General features: G+C 46.3%; 1 protein-coding gene across 1 annotated transcript; it reads right to left on the bottom strand.

Annotated features, from left to right (window-relative positions):
• Nucleotides 1-40: 40 nt before the first annotated feature.
• LOC106654189 (ets DNA-binding protein pokkuri) lies at nucleotides 41-21,495 on the bottom strand. Its single transcript, XM_014373938.2, has 5 exons — nucleotides 20,470-21,495; nucleotides 4,477-4,777; nucleotides 3,487-4,398; nucleotides 3,142-3,391; nucleotides 41-3,059 (listed from the first exon to the last, which is right to left on the bottom strand). Exons 2-5 carry the CDS (start codon nucleotides 4,709-4,711, stop codon nucleotides 2,453-2,455), a joined length of 2,004 nt encoding a protein of 667 aa, XP_014229424.1. The 5' UTR covers nucleotides 4,712-4,777; nucleotides 20,470-21,495; the 3' UTR covers nucleotides 41-2,452.
• Nucleotides 21,496-22,233: the final 738 nt, after the last annotated feature.

Raw genomic sequence — 22,233 nt, 5'->3', positions numbered from 1 at the left:
AAGTTGAATTATCAGTAAGTAAATAAGTATATTTACAACGTTCATATTTATTTTTTCAATAACAATTTATATAATATAATAAAATGATTCTTAATCTAAAATTTTACATTCATCAATTTTTTACACATGTCTCACTTACGTTTATGTAAAACATAAACTCTTTAAATTGCATTCCTCATTTCATGTAATTTAAAATCTAATATATATATAATATATATATAACCAGTGATCAAGTACCTTTTACACTGGCTTTTTGAGTATGAGCTATTTACACCGTTTATCTTTAAAGTAAATGTAAATTTTATGATAATTAAATATACACATGCAAAAAATGTCTCCCTAACGTCTGAAATTATTAAATATATATAATGTTATAATGTATGCAATAACATTATATATTATAATATTTCAAATTTGAATAACATTATATTATAACTAATGTAAAGAGTATAGACATAATTATTCATCAGTTGATATCTTTCTAAATAGTACCATGTACATTTACACTTTTTTAACCTTATAGAGATCACAGTACACAATGTAGCCAGGTATTAATTCAAATTTCTACAATAATTACTTATAAGGCTTTTCAATTAAAACGTCTATGGATTGTTGTTACAAAAAATTGTCTAAGTTATATAGACCAAAACCGAGAACATATCCTTTTTCTATATTTATCACAATTACTGAATATATTCTTTAAATGGATTGAATAATCACACAATTTCACTTTCTTATTTTTCTACACATCAATTTTCAATATTGAATATCTTCTTGATGAAATTTTCGCTTCAACCGCATTATCTATTGTGAACCAAAAACTTCGTAGTTGAATGCATTAGAATCAATTTATTGCCCAATTTTGCGGTAAGTAAATAAATAATGAAGATGATTGAAAACTTGATCACCAATTTGTATTTTGTTTGATGTTTATAGAACTAGCTCAGAAGATTGAGTAAGTACAAAGATGTTACAAGTCAGTTCAGCTTTATGTAATCATCGGATAATTTTACATATAGTCAAACCAAATTCATCTGTACTCGTAGCGATAAATCAAGCAAATGATTTCGTAACATTTTTTTAATTTTTAAAATTGATGTCAGCATACGAATTTCACAAATTTTCTTTTCAATCGACTCCATAACGTATCGCACTAGTTAATGAAAAGCCAGTACCAATTATAAAGTCTGGACGTGGAATGTAAGCCAACGCCTGTGTATCAAGTTACAATCACAACTAGATACGATACGATAGAAATTTTGAGTATAAATTTTGGTAATAAAAATATATATATCTATATTTGTACACATCATTTTACATATGAAATATATTAATAATGATCTGCAATTATTTCCTTATAATTAATTTTTTTAACATGTATAAACTTCAATATTATGGCCCCATATTTCCTTTGTAAATTCCACTTTAATGTTATTCTTATCGAGTAGCCGAACTACAATGTATACTTTCGTCTTCAAATTTTGTCTCTCAAGAATGGCAAAAAATATTCAACGAAAACTCCTTTTTATCGACCTTAATTTTAATATGTACATTTTTCTTTTTAATGTAATTTTCAGGTATCAATAATTATTACACTTAAAAAATCATGATACAAATGAAAGAGCATGTGATTGAGATTTCATTCGATTTTCAATTTAATTGAGTGCACGTCGTTCGATCAAATAGTATCGTATAACAATAATAACTTTTCATTTCCCATTCTACTTTCTTCTCTTATTTTACGCGAAAAGAAAATATTAAAATAAAATTAGTAACGCAGTTTAATTCTTGGCACAATCGTAATATTAAGTTTCTATCTAATATCAATCACGTTTCTAGTACTTGCGTTCATTTTACATTTATCGTTACTTCAATGGCTGTAAATCTTCCTTGCGCAATTGTTAAAGCTATTTTACAATAAACGAGAATATAAATATCGTGTTACTATTGATGAGCAATCGCATTATACGTACGTAGCGTAACTCGATCAAAAACGTATGCGTTTAAGAAGACAGGGTACAAAAACTTATAATGGTAAATTATCTAATATAATATAATAACCGTAGTATTATATTAATAATAATGATAATAAGTGGTATACACGTAGATTATGATGCCATGAGAAAATAAATTGAATGCAAATAGTCTCGATTCTCTCGCGCTTTTTTTCGTTGTATATATTGAGTATCTGCGTTTCGTTTCACATTTATTATCAATAGCTACTTATACGTGTATTACTTAAGAAATAAATCCAATATTATATTAGGTTTTTATAGATTGTGTTACGTGCACTGTCTAGCCATCGGTGGCAGTCACTCACTTTTTCACGTTATATGCGTATAACATTGTTGTACTGGATAAATGGAAGAACTCGGGTGATGCGCTACTTGAGCATTGCACTTTGTCTTATGTTTTGTCCTCTTATAACTAATCTTAATACGATGCGATGGGTTTACTTTCTTTCCTCGACCATTGGTTGTGACGTAGATTGCTGCTGCTGTTGCTGTTGTTGTTGAGGCGGCAGCATAGACGTTTGCGATTGACTCGTAGACGGTGGCGTCGCTTGTCTTTGTTGCGTCTGTTGTGAATCTGTTTTGACCAAATTAAAAGAATGGCTTCGGTACTTCATCGGGGGATCCGACAAAGATAGAGGTTGAAGTTGAGCGGGTTCATACTGTTGTTGTTGATGGTGAAAGTTATTATGCATGTGAGAATGTGGATGTTCGTAGGGTGACTTGGGCTCGAAGAGCGTTTTGTGCTCGAACGGCGATTTTGGCTCGAACGCCGATATGCGTTCGAACGTATGTTTGGCGTGTTCAAAAGCCGACTTGTGCTCGTGCATGTCCGAGTTGGGCGACGTTTTATGGGCGTCGTGATTACTGGTAGACATTTGACTATTGGCACCGGTCATGGATAAATCGGTAGGCATGTCTGTATCCGGTTCCATCGTCGTAGGAGTCATGGGCTCTTCGTCACCCGGCTCAGGCTTGATACGCGTTTGATTACGTAATAAGGATATATTTTTAATGTTCTTCAGCTCGGATTGTTTGCGAAGAAATCTGCAAAAAACAATTGAGAAAAGTTAATAATCGTGCGAGCTCGGAGGATAAAAAAAATCGGCAGGTCCGCTGAAAAACTTACTGGTAACAATGACGTTCTCCCTGGACCTTCCTCAAAATGTTGACTCGGTAGTAGTAACGCAGAGCTCGGCTCATTTTGTCGTAATTCATGGATAGATGATTCTTTTGAATGCCCCAAAGACGGGCTAATCCGGCGGGGTCGATGATCTTGAATACACCGGTCTCTTGGTTTTTCCAGGCAATGTAGTTGGTGTAACGCTGAGTCGGATCGTTCAACAACTGTTGCAAGAAGTCCCACAGCAATCGTCCGTCTACAAGAAACACAGCAGGCAAAGCAAACGGTTAGAAAACAGACTGGAAAATGGTCGAATAAGAAAAGTAGACGTAGGAGCAGGAGAGCACTCACTGGTTGGTTCGGGCGAGTCGCTGGGAAAGAAAGCGTCGCGCTTGTAGGGGCTGTCGGCGCCCACGCCGGGCGTACCAGCGGCTCTGTAGGCTCCGGGGGTGAGCGGCAACAAGTGATGGGGCGGCAGAGTCGGGCTGCGCTCGTCCTTCATGCAGACCTCGCTGAGCCTCTGGGCCGTGAGGGCCGTGGGCGTAGCGGGCGGACTGGCGCTGTTGCTGCTCGAGGCGCCTCCGTGCTGATTGTCCTCGTCGCTGTCGCTCTTGTAGATCTGCGAAGTGACCATGTTGGCCGTTCCGTTGGACAGAGCGTGGTGGTGGCTGTTGCTGCCGTTGCTCATGGTATTGGTGCTGGTGTTGGTGCTGGCGGCGCCGCTGTTGGTACTCGTCGGGCCAGCGCCGATGCCGATGTGGTGACTGTTGTTGTTGTTGTTGTTAGTGGAGCTCTGCTGGGACGAGGACGAGGAGGAGCCGCCCTCCTGACCGCCGCCGCCGCCGCCGGTGGTGTGTCCGGGCGAGCCGGCTTGGCTGTCGAGCGACGGGGCCGGCGACAGGGTGACCGAGTTGGCCGACATGAGGCTGGCCAGGTTGGCCGTGTAGGGGTGCTCGACCCAGGTCGGGGTCGGCGGATGCGAGTGCGGCGAGAGCGGATACGAGGCCTGGGGCCTGGTCGGCGTCACCGGCGAGCCCGGCAGGCAGCGCTGGCTAAAGTCCCGGGCCAGCATGTTGAGGATGTTGTGGAGCACGTCGCCGGCGCCGGGGCTGCGCTCGCCCAGGTCCGACTTGGTCAGCAGGCAGAGGGCCTTGCCGTTCATCTGGAACATGTCCATGTCGAAGGTCGGCAGGTCGAATTCCCGCTCGCACCAGCGCAGGAAGTTGGCCACGTCGTCCCTCGACCATATCCTCGGATCCGAAGCTATCGTACAAAAAGCCACATGTGTAAAGCGACATGTTACAAAAAATATCGCGTTTTAAGAGAGCGAGAATTACTTACCCAAATTGTTGGGAAGATGAGTCTTGAAATCGAAGAAGGGATTGGCGGGCGGCTGGGCCGACGGCGAGAAGGTCATGGCGGCCGGGGTGTAGCGCCAGAGGAAGTCGGTCGGGCTGAAGGGCAGCGGGATGCCCGGGGCCATTCTCGAGTCGAGGCCCGTCATGCCGCCGAGGCTGGCACCGGCGGCCGAGACCGGCGGCAGCTGCGGCAGCGAGATGTTCGGCAGCAGCTTCATCTGGTACGGATAGGGCGCCAAAATGATGCTGTGTACGACGGACGCGTCACGACGTCGCGTTCAGATCTGAAATCAAAAAACAAAATAGCCATGCGTTAGCCGAGTGTATGTAAAATCGAGTAATACGATATCGGTTATTGAGACGATCGGGAGCCACGAGGGAGGAAGGAGGATGTCCGTCGAGGATGGACAGAAATAAACGTCGTCGCTTTGAATCCTGTACGACGCGCAATGATATTGTGTCGCTTGGCACGTGGACACTCGTCCTTCTCTTGAGCGATGCTCTCTTACGCGGCATTGTTTTTGTTATTTCTTCACGTCTCCGGCAAAGTAAGTATCTCCGCTACTTGCGCAATTTCGTCGGTTACTCCATACGCGCGCGGCGCTTCCGAGGCTGCGAATACACACACATACATACATATTGCCTCTTTTGCAAGACTACACACATATTATATATTTATTATACGTAAGTGTCTGCTGGTCAAGTCTCGCGTATCTATACGGCGCAATTGTGAAAGTTTGGAAGATATCCGCATACATATATATCGAAAAGTATATATGAAATACGCGTGATGTAACAAGTTGCTCTCGTTCTCTCTCGTTTTTTTTTGTTGCGCTGAAAAAAATAAAAGATGTGTATATGAATCGCAGACACGCGTTGGGCAGCATCTCGAAAGCTTTTGTCTCGATACACGATATCCGACGATCCGCGCCGCTACTTATTTATGGAGCAAAGATTCGTTCCTACCATTGGAAAGTTAATTACCAGTGATATTTCTAAGACAGGCAGACTCGTAGGTTGTTATGAAAAAGGCATAATAATAAGTACGAAACGTATAAAAAGCTCTCGTAACCGCTCGTTATTGTAACGCATCGAGCGTCTGCGTAGATCGTGTGTCGTACAATACGCGGCAGAAAAAAAAGGCGAAGGAGAACGAGGCATACGTCGTAGGATATGTGCAATCGCGCGTAGCCGCGTGAAGCTGCGCCTCGTACAGCAGCAGCGGCAGCAGCAGCAGCAGCAGCACAGATATATACAGAAAATAGTGAGAATCAGATGCAGGAAGAAGGATTTCCTGGACGGAGAATATGCGGCAGCTATATAGTTATAGCTGGCAGTAATTTTACTCAACTATATTTATATTACACACGTGTGTGTACAAGCTGCAAAGATATATGTGCTGTATGCCGCCGAGGCCGAGAAAACGGCACATCGACCTTCGCATGTGAGCGAGTAAACGCGCGCGAGCCTATGTGTGTTGGTGTGTATTTGCGCGACGTCGTCGTCGTCGTCTTTTTTATCCGCGCGTGCACCAGCGCAAACATAATCGGGATAGACGCGCACGAGTACTTTGAGAATATATATATAAAATCGTAATGCCGACATTTACTCTTGTCTAGCGGATCTTTTCTCTCTGCCTAGCTAGTGTGTGTACATGTGAGAGACTTTTTGTCTCTTTGCTGCTGCTGCTGCTGCTGTTGTTGTTCACGTCGGTGGTGCTGCCGTTGTTGGCGAAAGATGCACACGCGCGTAATTAGAGTTAACGCCAAAGCTCCGCGAGACGCGCAGGAAGGCCCTCGGGGCAGCTACCGATTCCCTTGTCTTGCAGCAGCAGCAGCTCATTTTACCGTTGCCGATGCTGCTATATAGGAGAGGAAGCCGAGCTCGATTCGCTGTGCAGTAACAGCAACAGCAGCAGCAACAGCAGCAGCAACGGCGCAGGTAAATTAAAGTATTAGCTGCTGCTGGAATATTGAGTAAGTCTCTTATATAGCCCAACAAGGCGGAAATGCAAACATCTTTCCCACGACTGCACACACACACATACCCACACCGAGTCTAGTTGTTCCTTCGGAGCTCGCATTTACAGTCATCTTCTCGGCTTCTTATTAATAATGTCGCGCGCGTATAAACGCGTCAACAGTCGTTACTCGTTATTCGTTCCGTTAAATCTCGATCCTATCTATACGGGTATACAATATATTGTATATAATATGTATAGGCCGAAGATGAAAAAGGTGAAAGTTCGCCGCCACCACCTCGTCGTCGCCGTCGAGGTTCCGAGTTCAATTTCACTTCTCTCGCCGGCCTGACTCTTTTGCCAGGGGTGTGGATTTTCTGGAATGAGAAAGTCGAACGAGAGAAGATGGTCTTATTGACGAGAGGGAGAGAGAGACTGTTTTGCCATAGCTCGAGAGAAGTTCGGTAACTTTGGAGCTCTCTTGTACATTACGTCGCGCTGAGTTATTACTCGCGACGCATTCCGGTGTGTGTGTTTGTGTGCAGTTTAACGCGCAGTCAGGCAGCGTCGAGAGAGTCGCAGCTAACGCGTCGTTGCATTTTTCAAAGCTGTGCTAGACGATATAATATAGTCGGCAGTTTGCTCGTGGCAAATGTGCATTCGTAATACGGAAAAGAAAAGCGAGTCTCGCGCAAATATTCCTAGGTATACGCGAGAAATGAAGCGGTAGCTAGCTAGCTACATGGTATGTTACGTCTCTTTAAAGCCTCGAGGTGGGGCTATCTCATCCGGCTCTGCTCTTTTTATGCCTCCTCGCATACGCACCAAGGGAGTCCACTTGGGGAGTCGCGAAGAAGAAGAAAATCGAAAGCTTCGTGCTTGGATCGGCTGCAGCGAGACAACGTGCGTCTCGAGTCTATAATATAATGCAACTCTTGAGCGGCCTACTTTCTTGTCTCTCTCTCTCTCTCTACTTAGCCTAGCTTCCTACCCACTTGCTTTATATGCCTCTGCGCGATAAAAGATTATATCACGCGTACGCACGCACGTTGTAGCAGTTCTCCCGATACAAGTGTGTGTATGCGATACGTAATATACATTTTATAATGCGTGACCTGATTATATTTTGCCAAGCAGAAAGAGTAAGAAGGAGGAGGAGGAGGAGGAGGAAGGCAAGTCGCTAGTAATATAATATAACCGGCACCGAACATTTACGTAAATTGTATTATTCAATCGGGTGGCGGCGAGGAGTAGCGTAAGTGTACTGGCAGCGCCGACTGGTCAGCCAATCTCTGTCTGCGTCCGTCCGTGTATGCGTGCGAGTGCCAAGCCAATGCAGTCGGACTTGAAAATAAGTCTTTCTCGCTCGCAGCTATATACGTCGCTGTACATGCAGTGCGGGCAATTAAGTTCAATTACGTATACTTGATAGGTCGTTGCGTAAAAGTATCATCCCGAAACACGCTGATCATCGTCGCGCTCGCAGCTCGCAGCTCGCAGCTCGCAGCTCGTACTCGACGCTCGACGAGAGCATTGCAACTCGCACAAAGAGCCTGCAAAAATCTTTCTATCTAGCACGTGCTCCCGGTGTAACATCGCCTTGGAGAGAAAAATAATTCCTCGCGACATAACGCGAGCTACTTGACTCGTTGTCGTACTTTATTTGTTCGTACCTTATTGGAAGCTCCGAAAAAAGAAAAATAAACAAAAAGTAGAAAAACGTCAAAGTGGGGGTGACGTCGAGCGAACACGTCTTGTACTCGGATTTCTTTTTCACTCCCTTCGTACTCCTTTCCCTCTCGTGTTCTCGTGCACGCATCGTCGCGCAAAATTTGTCATTATACGCGCGTAGTTGCAACAATTACGTAACGCGCCTCGCAACCTAACGTATATAGGTATATAGAGATGTAAAAAATAAAAGTTGTAACACGCCGCCGCAGCCACCACAGAGAGCCGCCTGTCTTATCGTTTCTCCGCGTACACGCTGCTGCTATCCAGCTATATACACATCCTATATATACTATACGTACGATTGCATAACGAGGTGAACTGCCACTATAACTGCAACGGAATACAACACGTACGTAAATACATGTGTGTGTTTCTGCCATCATCAATAGCTCACTGCTACCAATGCTTACTTATGTTACTACAAGTCGCTGCGTAGAGTAATGCTACGTACGTGTGCGTTTGTGTGTGCAACTATATAATGCTATGCCGAGCGCATAGCTAATGGAAGCCATCGCGTAACATTTTACTTCCTAACCATCCTCCACCTCTTCTTCCTCTTGTGTATACTCGTGTTGTACTCGTTCCTATAGATTCTCTCTCTTTCTTTTGCGGAGTCATGCATACGTACGTATAGCGGCATATGAACAATATAATCGCCCTTCCGGGTTTGCAATAATAAAAACTCTTTAGCCGTACGCTGTATACGTATATAATATAAATAGCTCGCGTCTTGGGACTTTTGCCGTGCATCTTTTGCATGGTATAATCGCGCGACCAAAACGGAGCTACAATTTTTTCCTCCCTCCTCTTTTTCCATTTTTATATTTCCAAAGACGTTTGTGCACGTGTTCCCCCGACCGACTCAACTTGAGCGATTCAAGGCCGAGCCTGCTCCAACGGGAAAGACAAGGAGAAATAATTGGAAAATTCGGCCATTTCTCCAATCGACTTTACTCGCGCTCCGACAAACGGCCAATTCGCGTGCGTTATACGCACGCGACATCGGCGTAAGACGGCGATTTATCAAAAATAACGAGGCTCTTGGCACATTTATAGCTGCTCGTAATATCGGAAATCGCACACTGTGTGCGCGCATAATGTGACACACGCGCGCGCACGTCTCGCAGTCGGATCGCGACTTGGGTAACGAAAGTCAGCCAGCACTGCTGCTAATTATGAATCACCGCGACACGCGTAATGTATTTTTTTTCCTTTTTCTCTTTCGAGCCGTCTACCTGGTATCTGGTCTAGGTAATATATTTATGTATCCCAAATAGTCGAATCGGACACGCGAGCTGGTCCGTGTATGGAAGGCATTTCTCAAGGTGTTTAGCGTGTGTGTATCGATAGCTCTCGCAATCACGGAGCAGCAGCACATGGCCGGCGTCCGGCAGCACTTCCACTTCCAATATATACACGTATATATGTACGTCCGATTCGGCGAAAATATCTTTTCCCGGACGGTCGAGAGTCGTTTTAGCTTCTTTCCTGTCTCGAAAATATAATATTAAAAAAAAAATGAGAGAGAATAGTCGTTCTCGCGCGAAATAGCTGGGATTTGCGTCACCGTTTACGCGCAGAAATATATAGGAACATCGGCCAAGAATGTAATACACGGAGAGCACAAGTGCCAAATAAAAAGTGGCCATTTCGTGCCGTGCTTCTCTCTCTCTCGCACTCGTTATATAGTCTTGTCTGGCAGGGCCGCGACTCGTTGTATTATATCGTGTATATACGTGTGCGACGTTAGCGCAAGAAAAGGAGTTATATAGGAGAGGAACAGCAGCATCGGTGCAGAGGCAGCAGAGAGAGAGAGAGACGAGTCGCTGTTGCTGCTGCGAGAGGACCAGAGTTCGCCGACCAAATCAAGGTCATGCTCCAGCAGCGCACGAGCGAGTTGAGAGAGAGAGAGAGACGAAAGAGGTGTAGCAGCGGAGAGCCGCTAAGAGAGAACGGGGAGGCAGCATATAAGCCAGTCGAGCTGGAGGCAGCTATATAACGTCGGGAGAGAAACAGGAATTCTCGGGTCCGCGTCGCAGGCGCGTAGGACGGCCAAGCATGGCGCCCCCTCCCCTTGCTCCGAAAAAGATGACTGCAACGCCGGAGGAATGTATCCTGCTTATAAGCTCGGCCAGCAGCAACACATGCACACGTATTATAATCGAAACGTAGCGGGTGTAGGAAAAAAAAGCAGCGACAAAAACTCGCGGAAACATTTCGACCTATAACTACTACCATTTACGCGTACATAACTCGGTAGTGCGTAATTAAATTTTAGTCGAGATCGCGTCGACGCTATTATGCGCCATTATGTATCGTATACGGTAGTAATATGTACTTTGAACAAGCGTGTGCAGCGGCAGCAGCTCTCGTTTATCGAAAAGGTTATCGTGGCCGGACGCACACTAGGCGGCCTCTCGTTTCGTTTCGCGAGGCAGCAGCAGCAGCGACACTTATCGCTGCTCGCCGGGGCCAAAGACAACCGAGACTGCCTCGTGTGCGTTTCTCTGCTTTAATTATTTATATACGAAATCGGAAGAGGCGCAAAAATGAGTAAGATAGGCTGGAAACTCGAGACTGTATTATGCGTATACGACTAACGTCGAGCTGCTACTCGGCAGTCGATGAAGTAAGCGCGAGGAGTAGGATATGCACACACACACACACATTTTTGTACTATTTGCAAAATATAGACGTGCACACATGTCATCGCGCGGCGATCGGAATGCGCAAGCGGTATATAGGTATACTACGTCCGCGAGTCGAGTCGAGTCGAGAGAGCAATGCATAAGGTGGATATGGATTCCGCAATATCGCGCCGTCGTCGCCGCCGCCGAGCTTCCGCGTTGCCGTTGCTGCCTTGCGTCAGTCGCGCGCGCATATATAGATACCAGTCGGCGCGCAGGCAGTATAGGTATAGCATACGCGTATCTATATCGACAAATTCGCAGCACTTTATAACGACGATATTTAAGCGACGAGCGTACCGCACAAAACTGCACTGCGCTGCTCGATTTTTCGCGCTCGGCTCGCACACGTGCGTATTTCGCGCTATATCAACGATATCGCTCGCTGCCGTCACGACCGGCACCTATAGACTATGCTACGCGAATCAAGATATCGGGCCGCAACGACGTCGACCAACAAATTTATGTTGTAATGCGATATTCAAAATGATCTTTTCGAGCTTTAATCGGACAACGAGGAGCATAGCACGTTCTTTTTACGCGAGAGGCGTTCGAGGTTTTTGTCAGCGGTGCTTTGTGTATGCTTTTCGCGCCTCGTTTACTATAGACCGAGCGAGACGAGTACGAGTATATAACTGCGCCGGAAGTCGAGCGAGTAGTCCTCTGCACACGTTCTCGACTATCGATTATTGACAAGGGTAAATACTTTCTTTTCTCTCGTCGGCTCGGCCGATCGCTAATGCTAATGAGTACGCAAGAGTCGATGACCTTTTGCTCCGGAATAAAAAAAAGGAGGCAAGAACTGCGAAAAAAAAGACTCTCGACGAGAGAGCGAACGAGAGGAGAGAGAGAGAGAGAGAGAGAGGAAGGCGTCACCTGTAGCACAAGGTATCCGCGTGCTCGCAGCTCTGCCTTTGCTATATACGTGTACATTATACATAAAGAATCAACGCGGCAGAAGCAGTGGCAGCAACAGCGGCAGCAGCAGCAGAAGAGAAAAAGAAAACGATCTTGCTTGGCTTACGCTCGACGAGTTCATCTCGCTCACGGAAGTCGTTCTTCTAGAATCGCTCGCTTTCTGCGGTTATATTGCTGCTGCTGCACCTCTTTCAAGAGCGTCATTATTATTGGCTCCGATGCACGCGACGTTGCGCGCACACACACACATATTCATGCCGACGACGACGACGACGACGAGCTGCACTCGGAGCGAGCAAAGAGAGACTCGACTTGGAAACGCGCGATGGAATATTTCAGCGCGTTTTATATACCTGCACGCACGCAGGCAAGCAGGCAGCAGCTCTTCTCTTCGCGATCGTCGTCTTATTACACATTCGGCCGAGTAGACGTCGGTTGCGGCGTATTTAGGCTTTTTTTCCTCCTCCTCCTCCTCCTTGCTCGTCTTGACGCTTCCTTGAGCGACGGAATCCTGTTCCTTACATAAATTTGCTCGGATTTTTTGCCAATTGTCACGAGCTCGGGCATACATCGGACGGCGCCATTCTCAGCTCAGTTCAGTATATAGAGCTTTTCGAATCAGTCGTGTTGTACGTTATAACGAGATCAGCGCCGACAGCGACTAGGCGAATAATTTCGCTCTCTAGCCTAGGGCCGTTTATGCGTGTATCGTAGCAGTCCAGTAGCAGCTAGCTGTAACTCGCTACGTATCCTTTGGATCGGAGCTCGAGTAAGAGACATGCACACGTGCACCGGAAGTCAATAAAAAAGAGAGGAGGCTGCATCACGCGCGCGCGCCACGTCATGGGAACGCTTCGCCAGTATTAAGAGGATATTTTATGCACGCGCGTACATGCATGCGTTCATCGTGTGTCTAAGTGCACGCACACACACACACGTGCATTACTCTCCCACTCCGAGGCATTATATCGCGCGCAGCTCGCAACCGACGAGATACATCTCGCGCTGCATAGATGCATTTTGCGATTTTCTGCCTACGCGTGATTGCAAGGACCCCGAAAAATATATTTAAATGAACAAATCGAAAGAAAGCATCGGCTGAAGAGGCTGAAGAAGCGAGAGCGCGCCGGACTCGACTACTCGACGTAATACGACTTTTAACTCGCAAACTCTGCTATACGGACGTGCATCATCGTGCCGCTGCGTCGCTTCGGACTGCTGCACATTGCACACAACTTGATCTGTAGCGTGTGTTGGTGTGTGTGTGCCTCTACGTATACCGCGTGCAGAGACAAAGACGGGAGGGAGCTTATATACTCCGAGGTGGGAAAGAGGAACAGAGAGAAACGTCTACAAAGGAAGAAGACGAAGACGAAGAAGATGGAAGAGAAAGGAAAGTAAAAAATGCTGCTGCCGCTTCTCTCTCTCTCTCTCTCGCGTTCGCGCGCGCGGTAAAAATCTTATATTTTTACTGTATATACATATATACGTAGAGTATCGATGATGAAACGATGGCCTCCATCGTCGATCGATTCGACACTTGTTGCTTTCTCTGCTCGTGCCTACGCGCGTATGTGTGTGTGTGTGTGTGTACATATATGCGGACGTAAACAGATCTAGAAAACGTCTCGCGAACGAGAAAGAGAAATTATACAATCGATTCTTCCGAATGTCAAATTTTTCTCCATGCCAGCTCTATCGAGTGTATACGAACGATAGGCTGTTATGATTTATAGAAATTGACGAGACCGGCCGACGTATCGGCACTTTGTTGCATCGATTGTTCCATGAATCTCCCCGAGTACTTGGCAAGACAACGAGCAACAAATATTTTTTTATGAATCCTCCAAGGATAATGAAAAAAAAAGTCATGCTACGGACCGGGCTACGCAGGCGAACTCGAGTGTTACTTTTTTTTCGTCTTCGAAATCCAGTCTAAATAATATTGCGACACTAGCTCGGAAGTATATAGAGGGGCTGCTGCTGGTGGCGGAGGTATTTGAGGCGCCTCTACCTCCGCCTGCCACTCTGCGAATAGAATCTCTCTCTCTCGGGTCGCTTTTGTCCATTTTTTTTCAACTTATAAGTCGCAGCTTCCAAGAAGCCAGCCGAAGGGCACCTAAATGGCCTGTGTATGGACGAGCGAAGATGCGTATACAGAGAGAGAGAAGAAGGCGATGTGCCGAGTACGTAGGAGAGCTGCGGGATACATACAAATACACACACTCGAGAGGAGGTTTTTCGTGCGGCTTTTGAATTGCTGCTGCTCGAGACTCGAGGGAAACAGTTTCTATTCGTTTCATTATTTTGTCTCCCGATATTCCTTTTCGTCTTTTCTCTCTCTCTCTCTGTGTTTTCGCTCTCCTTTTTTTCTTCTTCTATTCGAGTATAATACACAGACTCCGCGCGCAATGTAACTGTTTTTACTTCAATAGCTCGCGCGCGCGTCATATCTCTTGTAACGTATTACGGACAAAGATCCGCACCGGCCACAGGAAGACAATTCGGAGTCTCGCATGCAGCCGCCGTCGCGCTGCGATAATTATTGCAAATTAATGATCATCGAGAGCGCGCGAGAGAGAGAGGAAAAAAACGCCGCAGCTGAGAGCTAATGATAATTTTTAACGCTCGTATACGCGGAAGTGTACGCGCATACACGTTTTTACACAGGCAGCGGCAGCAGCACCTCTTAACTCCTATGTATCGGCAATTGCGTAAGGAATATTTCACGAAAGAGAGAGAAAAAGAGGAAAATACAAAGCAAAAGTGCGCCTGCAATATACTTACGACATGGACAAAAAACCTTGTCGATTGTGTAAAAAGTCCACTGCTCGTTTCCGGCAATAAATGTTATCAACAGCAGTACTGTTTCTTTCTCTCTCGCTCGATATTCGCTCGATATCAATAGGCGAGATGTAATTTACAAGGATTAGCATAAAAAAATATTCATCTCTGGGATGTACGACATAAAAACGCCAGGGTCGATCGATTTGCGATGCTACGTAAAAGCCAGGAGAAATATTATGTATTTGAAATCTCGGAGCTATTGCGGCTCCTGTCGGTGTGTATGTGTGTGTGCGCGCGCTGCCTTTTAAAACGAGCCTAGTTTCTCTTTCTCGAATTTTATTAACCAGTGGAGAATTTTTCAAGTTTACCGTCCGTCCGCGTCTTTGTAAACGTCCACGGGTTAATAGGCGTCGAATTTTTTGACGCGTCATCTTCGACCGTTTCGCATACATATAGTATATACATTGGAGCAGGCAGGCACATATAAATGCGCGCAAAAATACAAAGACGACGAGTGCGAGGACGAGGACGCGGGGGCAGGAAATGCGGGATAATTCAAGAGGAAGACGAGAAGAAGAGGACCTTAAAGCAGCAGAGAAGAAGAAGACGACGACGACGAGGACGAGGGAGCGTGAGAAAAAGAAAACGGATCGAAAACCTGTTCCCTCTTCGCACATGCTCGAGACCGAGAGAGAGAGAGAAGGATAGAGGCGAGAGTAAGCGTGTGTATGTGTACACAGTGTATAGATGTGTATGTACGTACTGTAAATACACGTACACTCACAAAAGGAGGTACTCGCACGCAATTTTTTTACGAAACGGCAGTTCCTTTTTTTTTGCGCAAACTCTTCTTCTCTTTCTCTCTACGAGAAATGCCTCGCGCAGCATGTGACCTCCAGTCGCGCGAGTACATAAACAACGAGACGCGAGCAACAACAATGTAGGTAATAAGAGGAAAATATTACAAGGTGTAACGGATGAGTTTGCGCGAATCTCTCGCAACCTATTAATGGACAACGAGCCATGGCACACGTGTAATAATAATATATCGTTAACGGAATTCGCAGAGAGAGTTGGGTATAGTTTCTCGAGCCTACAACGTACAACGCGACGGGCGAAGAGAGAAAAGCAGATGCGAGAAATATTTGCGACTCTCCGGGGGGGCTATCTCGATCGCGACAGGTTCAAGCGGCAGTGCTGCAGCTCGGCCATTCCAGGTATTTACTCGAAAATTAAGGGCCTCTCGGTCTCTCTAGGAGCTCTGTTGGTCGCATAACACGCAGGCTTGACAGTCGTAGCCATGAAAAATTTCTAAATATATATCATTTACACGCGAGCGCAGCGTACCGAGTGAAAATATTCTAGACAACGACGCGATGCTGCCGCAGAGGCGACATCGTCAGAAAATCCAAAAATAATATAAACTCGGTGTCCGAAAATAAAGATCAGTGCGCGTAGTCTCTCTTTCTCTCGCTCGCTCGGTGCATCGGTGGTATTATTTTGGTCCGATGACGTTTCTGCGATGGCACATAACGTACGTGTGCGTATACAGAAGCGCCTCACTCGTGATCTCTTTTGCTCGTCTCTCGCTTGGCTCCCTTGCGCGCTCGGATTGGCGCGTGTGCACATTTACGTATAGCATAGTCGCGGAAGGGATCGCAGCTATAGTTCAGGGGCTCGATTAGATTCGCTGCTGCGGTGCAGGCGGCTGATTATTGCCTCGCAGTTTGTTCTCGGCCGGAACTCGACAACGTCCATGCGTTACAGTCATCCTTCTTTTTTCCCTTTTTTTTTGTATACTCTTTGGAGCGAACGAGCTGCGAGTTAATTTGCGCAGCAGCAGCTTTGCTCTATTATTGCGCACCTGCCAAACGATCCGATTCTCTCTCTTTGGTTTGCTTGGCAAAGAAGAAGCTTATACACACGCACGAGCTCGTTCACTTCCGGACGAGCTCGCTCGATTTGGCCGGAGAGATACGAGAGAGCAGACTCGTCTGGGCCAATGATCTTCTTATATGTATACGCATAAAGACGACTACGACGAGTGTCGTCTTGTAATAAAAGTAGTAGTAGCAGTAGAGGCTCTTTTCGGAGCTGCGCAAGCACGGCTAGGCACGGCGAGCTTTTCTTGCTCCGAGGGAGGCTCGCTAATTTCGTCCCGGTATTTCCCGCTTTTCTGCACCGCGTCTACGCGTAGAGGGCAACGAGGAAAAACGAGCATCGCGACTAAGCGAACCCTCTTTCGCGCGCAAATAGCTCCGAGTATAAGCAATGCACTTCTTCGTCTATAGCAGCGATCAATCAACCAGCGCACGAGTTTATAAAATGCACGTATATCCTCTCCTGCGAGTCGTCGAGGTGCAGTTTGCAGTGGAAAGATTTCTGCAGCGAGCAAAGACGACAAAGAAACGGAGAGGCAGCAGCAGCAGCAGCGCGAGGAGAGGTTGCCTCCTTCTCTCTAGCGCTTGTAGAGCATCGAGCGCAGCACGGACTACGTCGCTTCCGGTCCGGATACAAGACCGGTTATATGCCGCACGCGCGACTACTACCTTGTACCTATATAATGCAAGTAGCTGCACACTGCACTCGATGCGCATCGTCGATATATAACGTACACTTTAAGAACATGCATAGGTCGAGCTCGTGTGTTATTGCTCGCTCGAGCCGATCGATGCACTCCGAGTTATTTACGATAATTCGGCCTACGAGTGTAACGAGGAAAAATCGAAAGCTCTTGTAGCTTTTACAATGTGTATAATATATACGCGAAGACTGAAGAGTCGAGCGAGGGTCGTTGTTAACAGCCTAGGATTATCAGGCGTGTGAACGCAACGCTGACTAAGTACTATATTATATGTGTAGTAGAAGCAGCTTAACGATCGCTGCACGAGCATACAGTACATCGAGTCGACGTGGCGACTGGGACGGCTCTTGGTAAGGGGCACACAAGGTACGAGAGCTCTTCCGGCTTCCGGCTTCTTCCGCTCGCTACGGAAGTGCACCGGCTCCTCTTCACTCGCAGCTTGCCTCGCTTTTTTCCCCGTTCAATTGTCTGCTGTGTAGCGTGTAGTAATAGACTCTGCGACTTTTCTTCATTGGACACGCGTACGTACGTATGATCGTTATAAATTATACGAGCGCTGCGCATCGAGCTGTGCACGACTTCCTCGTCGCTCTGGACTTTTGACTCTGACCGAGAGCTCGTTTGGTGCGCACGAAAATTATACATTTTCCCCGAGTTGGCCTCGGAGCGCTGTTTTGTTTTTTCGTCAATAGAATCCAGGCTGAAAAAGAGCAGCGAGGCTACCTCTTGGAATTCCACTCGAGAAAGAAATCAAGGCTCGACGGGGGTGAGCTCTTTAATGCGTGTTTATTATAGGTAGCACTCGATGATTTTTCTCCGTGAAATTCGGGAAAAAGGACAGGTGGACACCCAACACAAATACCTCGTGCTAGATAAATATTGGTTGTTGTACGTGGCTGCGACCGAGGCGTGGGACCAGAAATTCACGAATCTCCATTTTCCCTATTTTCGTATCTCCGATGATTCGTCGATTCGAAGCGCAGCTTATGCGATCGATCGCGCTTGCATCGCGCATAAATATATACATGAGCGAGTGATAGTCGCTGATGTTTAAACAACGTTTAAACGCTCGGATGAATCGAACGATAGATTTGTCAGCGCACGAAACAAAAGTGCGAACATCTAGTTAGACGATCGATCGAGAGGATATCGTATTTTATTTGTAGCGTGTAAATTTCTGGACTACTCTTATCTACTCTGCTTGGCATTCGAAAAGCGCGCGAAAAAATTGCCGAGTCGAGGGCGAAATTCGCGTAGCACAGCGACTCTCTTTGTGTAACGGACTGCTTGATAGTGTTTCTGAATTTCATATACACAGACTAACTTACACACGTATATCGTATCGTACAACATGCAAGGCACACATGCACAGCAGCAGCGGCAGCGGCTACTGCGACAGACGATTATTTATTCTCTCAGAAGCGACGATGTTGCAGTTTCCTTATCGGCGCGCGTCTCGCATTTATGTATATTCTCGTTTCTCGTCGCTGCTCTCTTTTCTCCTTCGAATCGATGTAAGACGAATCTCCGGAGCAAGTCGCTTTTTCATTTTTCCATATTGTCATTCGATCTGGCCTGCTTGTCTGCGCGCAGTACAAAGACAAAGAAAGAAAGAAGAGAGAGAGATTACGAGCTCGGCGCGAAGGGTGGGGCGCGCGAGTTGTTTTTCTTCGCGGCGATTTAATTATATTTCCGGGATACTATACTGCACGTTTGAGGCAGAGCTCTCCGCGCTGGTCTGCGGGCCGCGCAGTCGAAGCAACATGTAATGATTCGAGCACGCTTCGCTCGATCGCGCACATACACACTGCGATGCACGGACGACGACGACGACGACCGAGACACACACTGATACGACACACACATTTATATCTGCGCGCGCGCGCGACTTCGTGCTATATAAAACGAGCAAAGAACGCGAGATAAGGGGCGCTTTTCGTGCCGATGATTAAACACATCGACGCGCGACACACTCACATATATATAAAAAAAATTTATTTATATGCCTCACGTACACGTTTTATAGAAGAAGAAAAAAGCACGCGCATACACGTGTGCAACGGAAAGACATCGATACGACATCATTTTATTTTCTGTATTATTTCCAGGCTCGATTAATATATATAGGATGTTGTAACGAATGCGTGCTATATAATATACGCCATATATTTAAAGCAGCATTAGGCAGAGACGTTACACGGAATACGTTCGGATACAGCAGAAGCCATCCAGGAAGAGAGAGAGAGAGAAAGTGACCGGACACGAACTACGAGCTTTAAGTCCATCTTCGTTCGACGACATAATTAAGTACTACTATACATGGCAGTGCACGAGTTTGATACGTGCTTCCGACAATATTATAATATGTACGAAAAATATGTATGCGAGGCACTTGTCGCTTCAAGTGGTCGCTCGTACGTTTATGTAAGTGGCCCGTCGAGGACATTAAATTCCATTGTCATGATAATTAGGAGCGATCGAGTTGAGAGAATTAATCAAGTAGCAGTAGCAGCAGCAGGTGACAGGCCAGGAAGGAGTACAAGATGCGTCGAAAAATCTCAGCACATGTGCATCCGATTTGTAATTGGAATTCGAGCGAGCCGAGTCACGTATCGGTCATATGCTATTTTTCTTCCTAATTCACGTTTCCCCTCGTGAGCAGCACACGCGGCTCTGCTCATCTCGCCTATACGATACACACGCACACACACATACATAATGTCGCGTTTGTTTACCTTGTTCCGGTATGAGTAATAACAGCAGGCGATCGCTCGTTTAAACGCATCGATACTCGTGCCAGATTAACCTAATCGGAATTCCGCTATTATTCCGGGAAACGGATCAAAGTCCGACTTGGTCGTATGTACACAGACAGACGAAAACACGGGCGTTACTTTGCATATTATCAGTGCTACTATAAACAAGCAACGAAGAGAACGACGATTCGGTGCGTTTGCACGACTCGGAGATAATAATAAGATTCGCCAAAGCGTTTTGCAGACTTTTTCTTTCAAGTTGGACAAGAGTTCATGCTCGGAAAACGGAAATACATTAAAAGGTGCTCGTTCGCAGCGGAGAAATGCCAATAAAATTTGTAAACTCGCTCCCCGATCCCGGCACCTCCCACTACCGACTCTTTATGAATACACACACACGCGCGGATACAAACACGCCTGCGGCTTGTAAAGAGCAAAAGTTGCACGAGTGTAGGAGAGGATATGTATGTTTAGGGTTGTAACTCGAGAGAACAATACACAGATTGCTCGAGCTCGATCGAAAAACGAGAGAAAAGATGATTTCCATGCATACCTTATTCGTGCAGACGATGTCCGGTTTCGTTGACGTCGTCGCTTCTAGGACGAAGCGGCCCTCTTCTGCTCCTCTTGATCGAGAGAGAGAGAGAGCGCGAATCTATCGTCGCTCCAGCGCGCGTGTTGCACGACGACGTAAAGCGCGTGTGTATGTGTGCGTCGGTGACGATAAGGCTACCGTCGTCGCCGCCACCACCACCACCCGATGTCTTCGTCGTCGTGTTTCGCGAGTGAGCGACAGAGAGAGAGAACAATGAGCTTATACGGCTATCTTCGGCACTAACCAGCGGTAGCGGTAGTCTTCTCTTGGCTGATTCTGCTGCTCGTCACTTCCAAGCTCATCTGTCCAGTGCGCGCGATGATTTTGATTCGACAATTTACACGCACAAACTGGACGCATTTATAATAAATTGTATAAGTGCCACCACACCACGTTTTATGCCTTTTTTTGCGATCGATAACAATTCTCCTTGCTCTACTAGACACTCGCGTTTCAAACTCGGGTCCAACTCGGTAGAGCTTCTTGCCCTCTCAACACTCGTTAAACAAAAACAGAAACAAAAAGAAAAAATAAATAAAACAAATAAACAGCAACGATGGCACACCGACCGAACGTAGTATACGATTATGTAGTTTCCTCCTGTATACTACGAACAACACACAAACATATTCTCAAGTTTTTCCTCTTGGCTTACTCGTGCGACACATGCAGACACAGCACAGAGAACATGGATTGCGCCGAGCAGTACGTATATATGTACAACAATGAGATGAAATTGTTTACACACACAGCACTCGCGAGAGAAGAAATTCCTAAATGCACACGCACCGTACTAATATTAATAAATTTCCGCACTGTGTGAAAAGTAATGGTTTTGTTGTTCCTTTATGTATCGTGTACACACTGCATTTTATACAGGTAATGTGTGTGTGTATGTATTATGCGGCTCTCTCAGCTCGATGAGCTTTGCTGTGGGTCGCGGGAACTGTAAACTGGCTGCGGTCCGTCACGACGCGCCGAGGTTTCGTTCACGACTAAAGCTGCGCCGCTGCTCGTCGGCTCAGGCTTGGCTCGTAGTGGCGGCGGCGGCGGTCTGCGCATTTCCAATACATATACATGTGTGTCTGAGTGTGTGTGTGTGTGGTAGGCGACGGCGCGTCGAACCACCACCACCACCACCAACACCACTACTACAGTTACACTGACATACACACATACAATAGGCAGCACAAGACCAACGTCGCTCGCTCGATACAGTCGCTCTCTGCACCGTCTCGTTTTTCTTACATATAATATAGGTAAGGTAAGAGCGAGCGTTTGTTTGTGTGTGTGTGTGTGTGTGTGTGTGTGGCATGTGCAGTGCAGCCGCAGCAAGAGCGAGCCGAGTTCCGCAACGAGTCATCGCCGCCGAATGCCATGCCAATTGCCGCAGACGCGAGAGAAACAAAGACGGACGATCGCAAATCCTGATTCTCTCCCCATAAATGTAATACGCGAGTATCCTTAAGGTCCTCTCACATACGAATGTGTGTGAGTGCATTACAATGTACATATAGATGTATGCACGTGTGATGGAGCGTATAAGCGAGAGCTCGTCGTAATGTAAGCGGGCGCGAGTATAGGTAACGAGCTATGCTTCCGCAAGTAGTATGTAACGATCTACACATGCTTACATCTCTTGCACTTACGTGCATATATATATAGGCACACATGTGCGCGAATACGTAACTCGAGTATAAAGTCCAAGCACATTCGCATACA

Source organism: Trichogramma pretiosum, unplaced genomic scaffold (genome assembly GCF_000599845.2).
Source record: "Trichogramma pretiosum strain Unisexual culture from Peru unplaced genomic scaffold, Tpre_2.0 scaffold25, whole genome shotgun sequence".
In the NCBI taxonomy this organism is placed as follows: Eukaryota; Metazoa; Arthropoda; class Insecta; order Hymenoptera; family Trichogrammatidae; genus Trichogramma; species Trichogramma pretiosum.
Note: the sequence above shows the minus strand (reverse complement) of the source record. Positions and strands in the feature narration are given on the sequence as shown.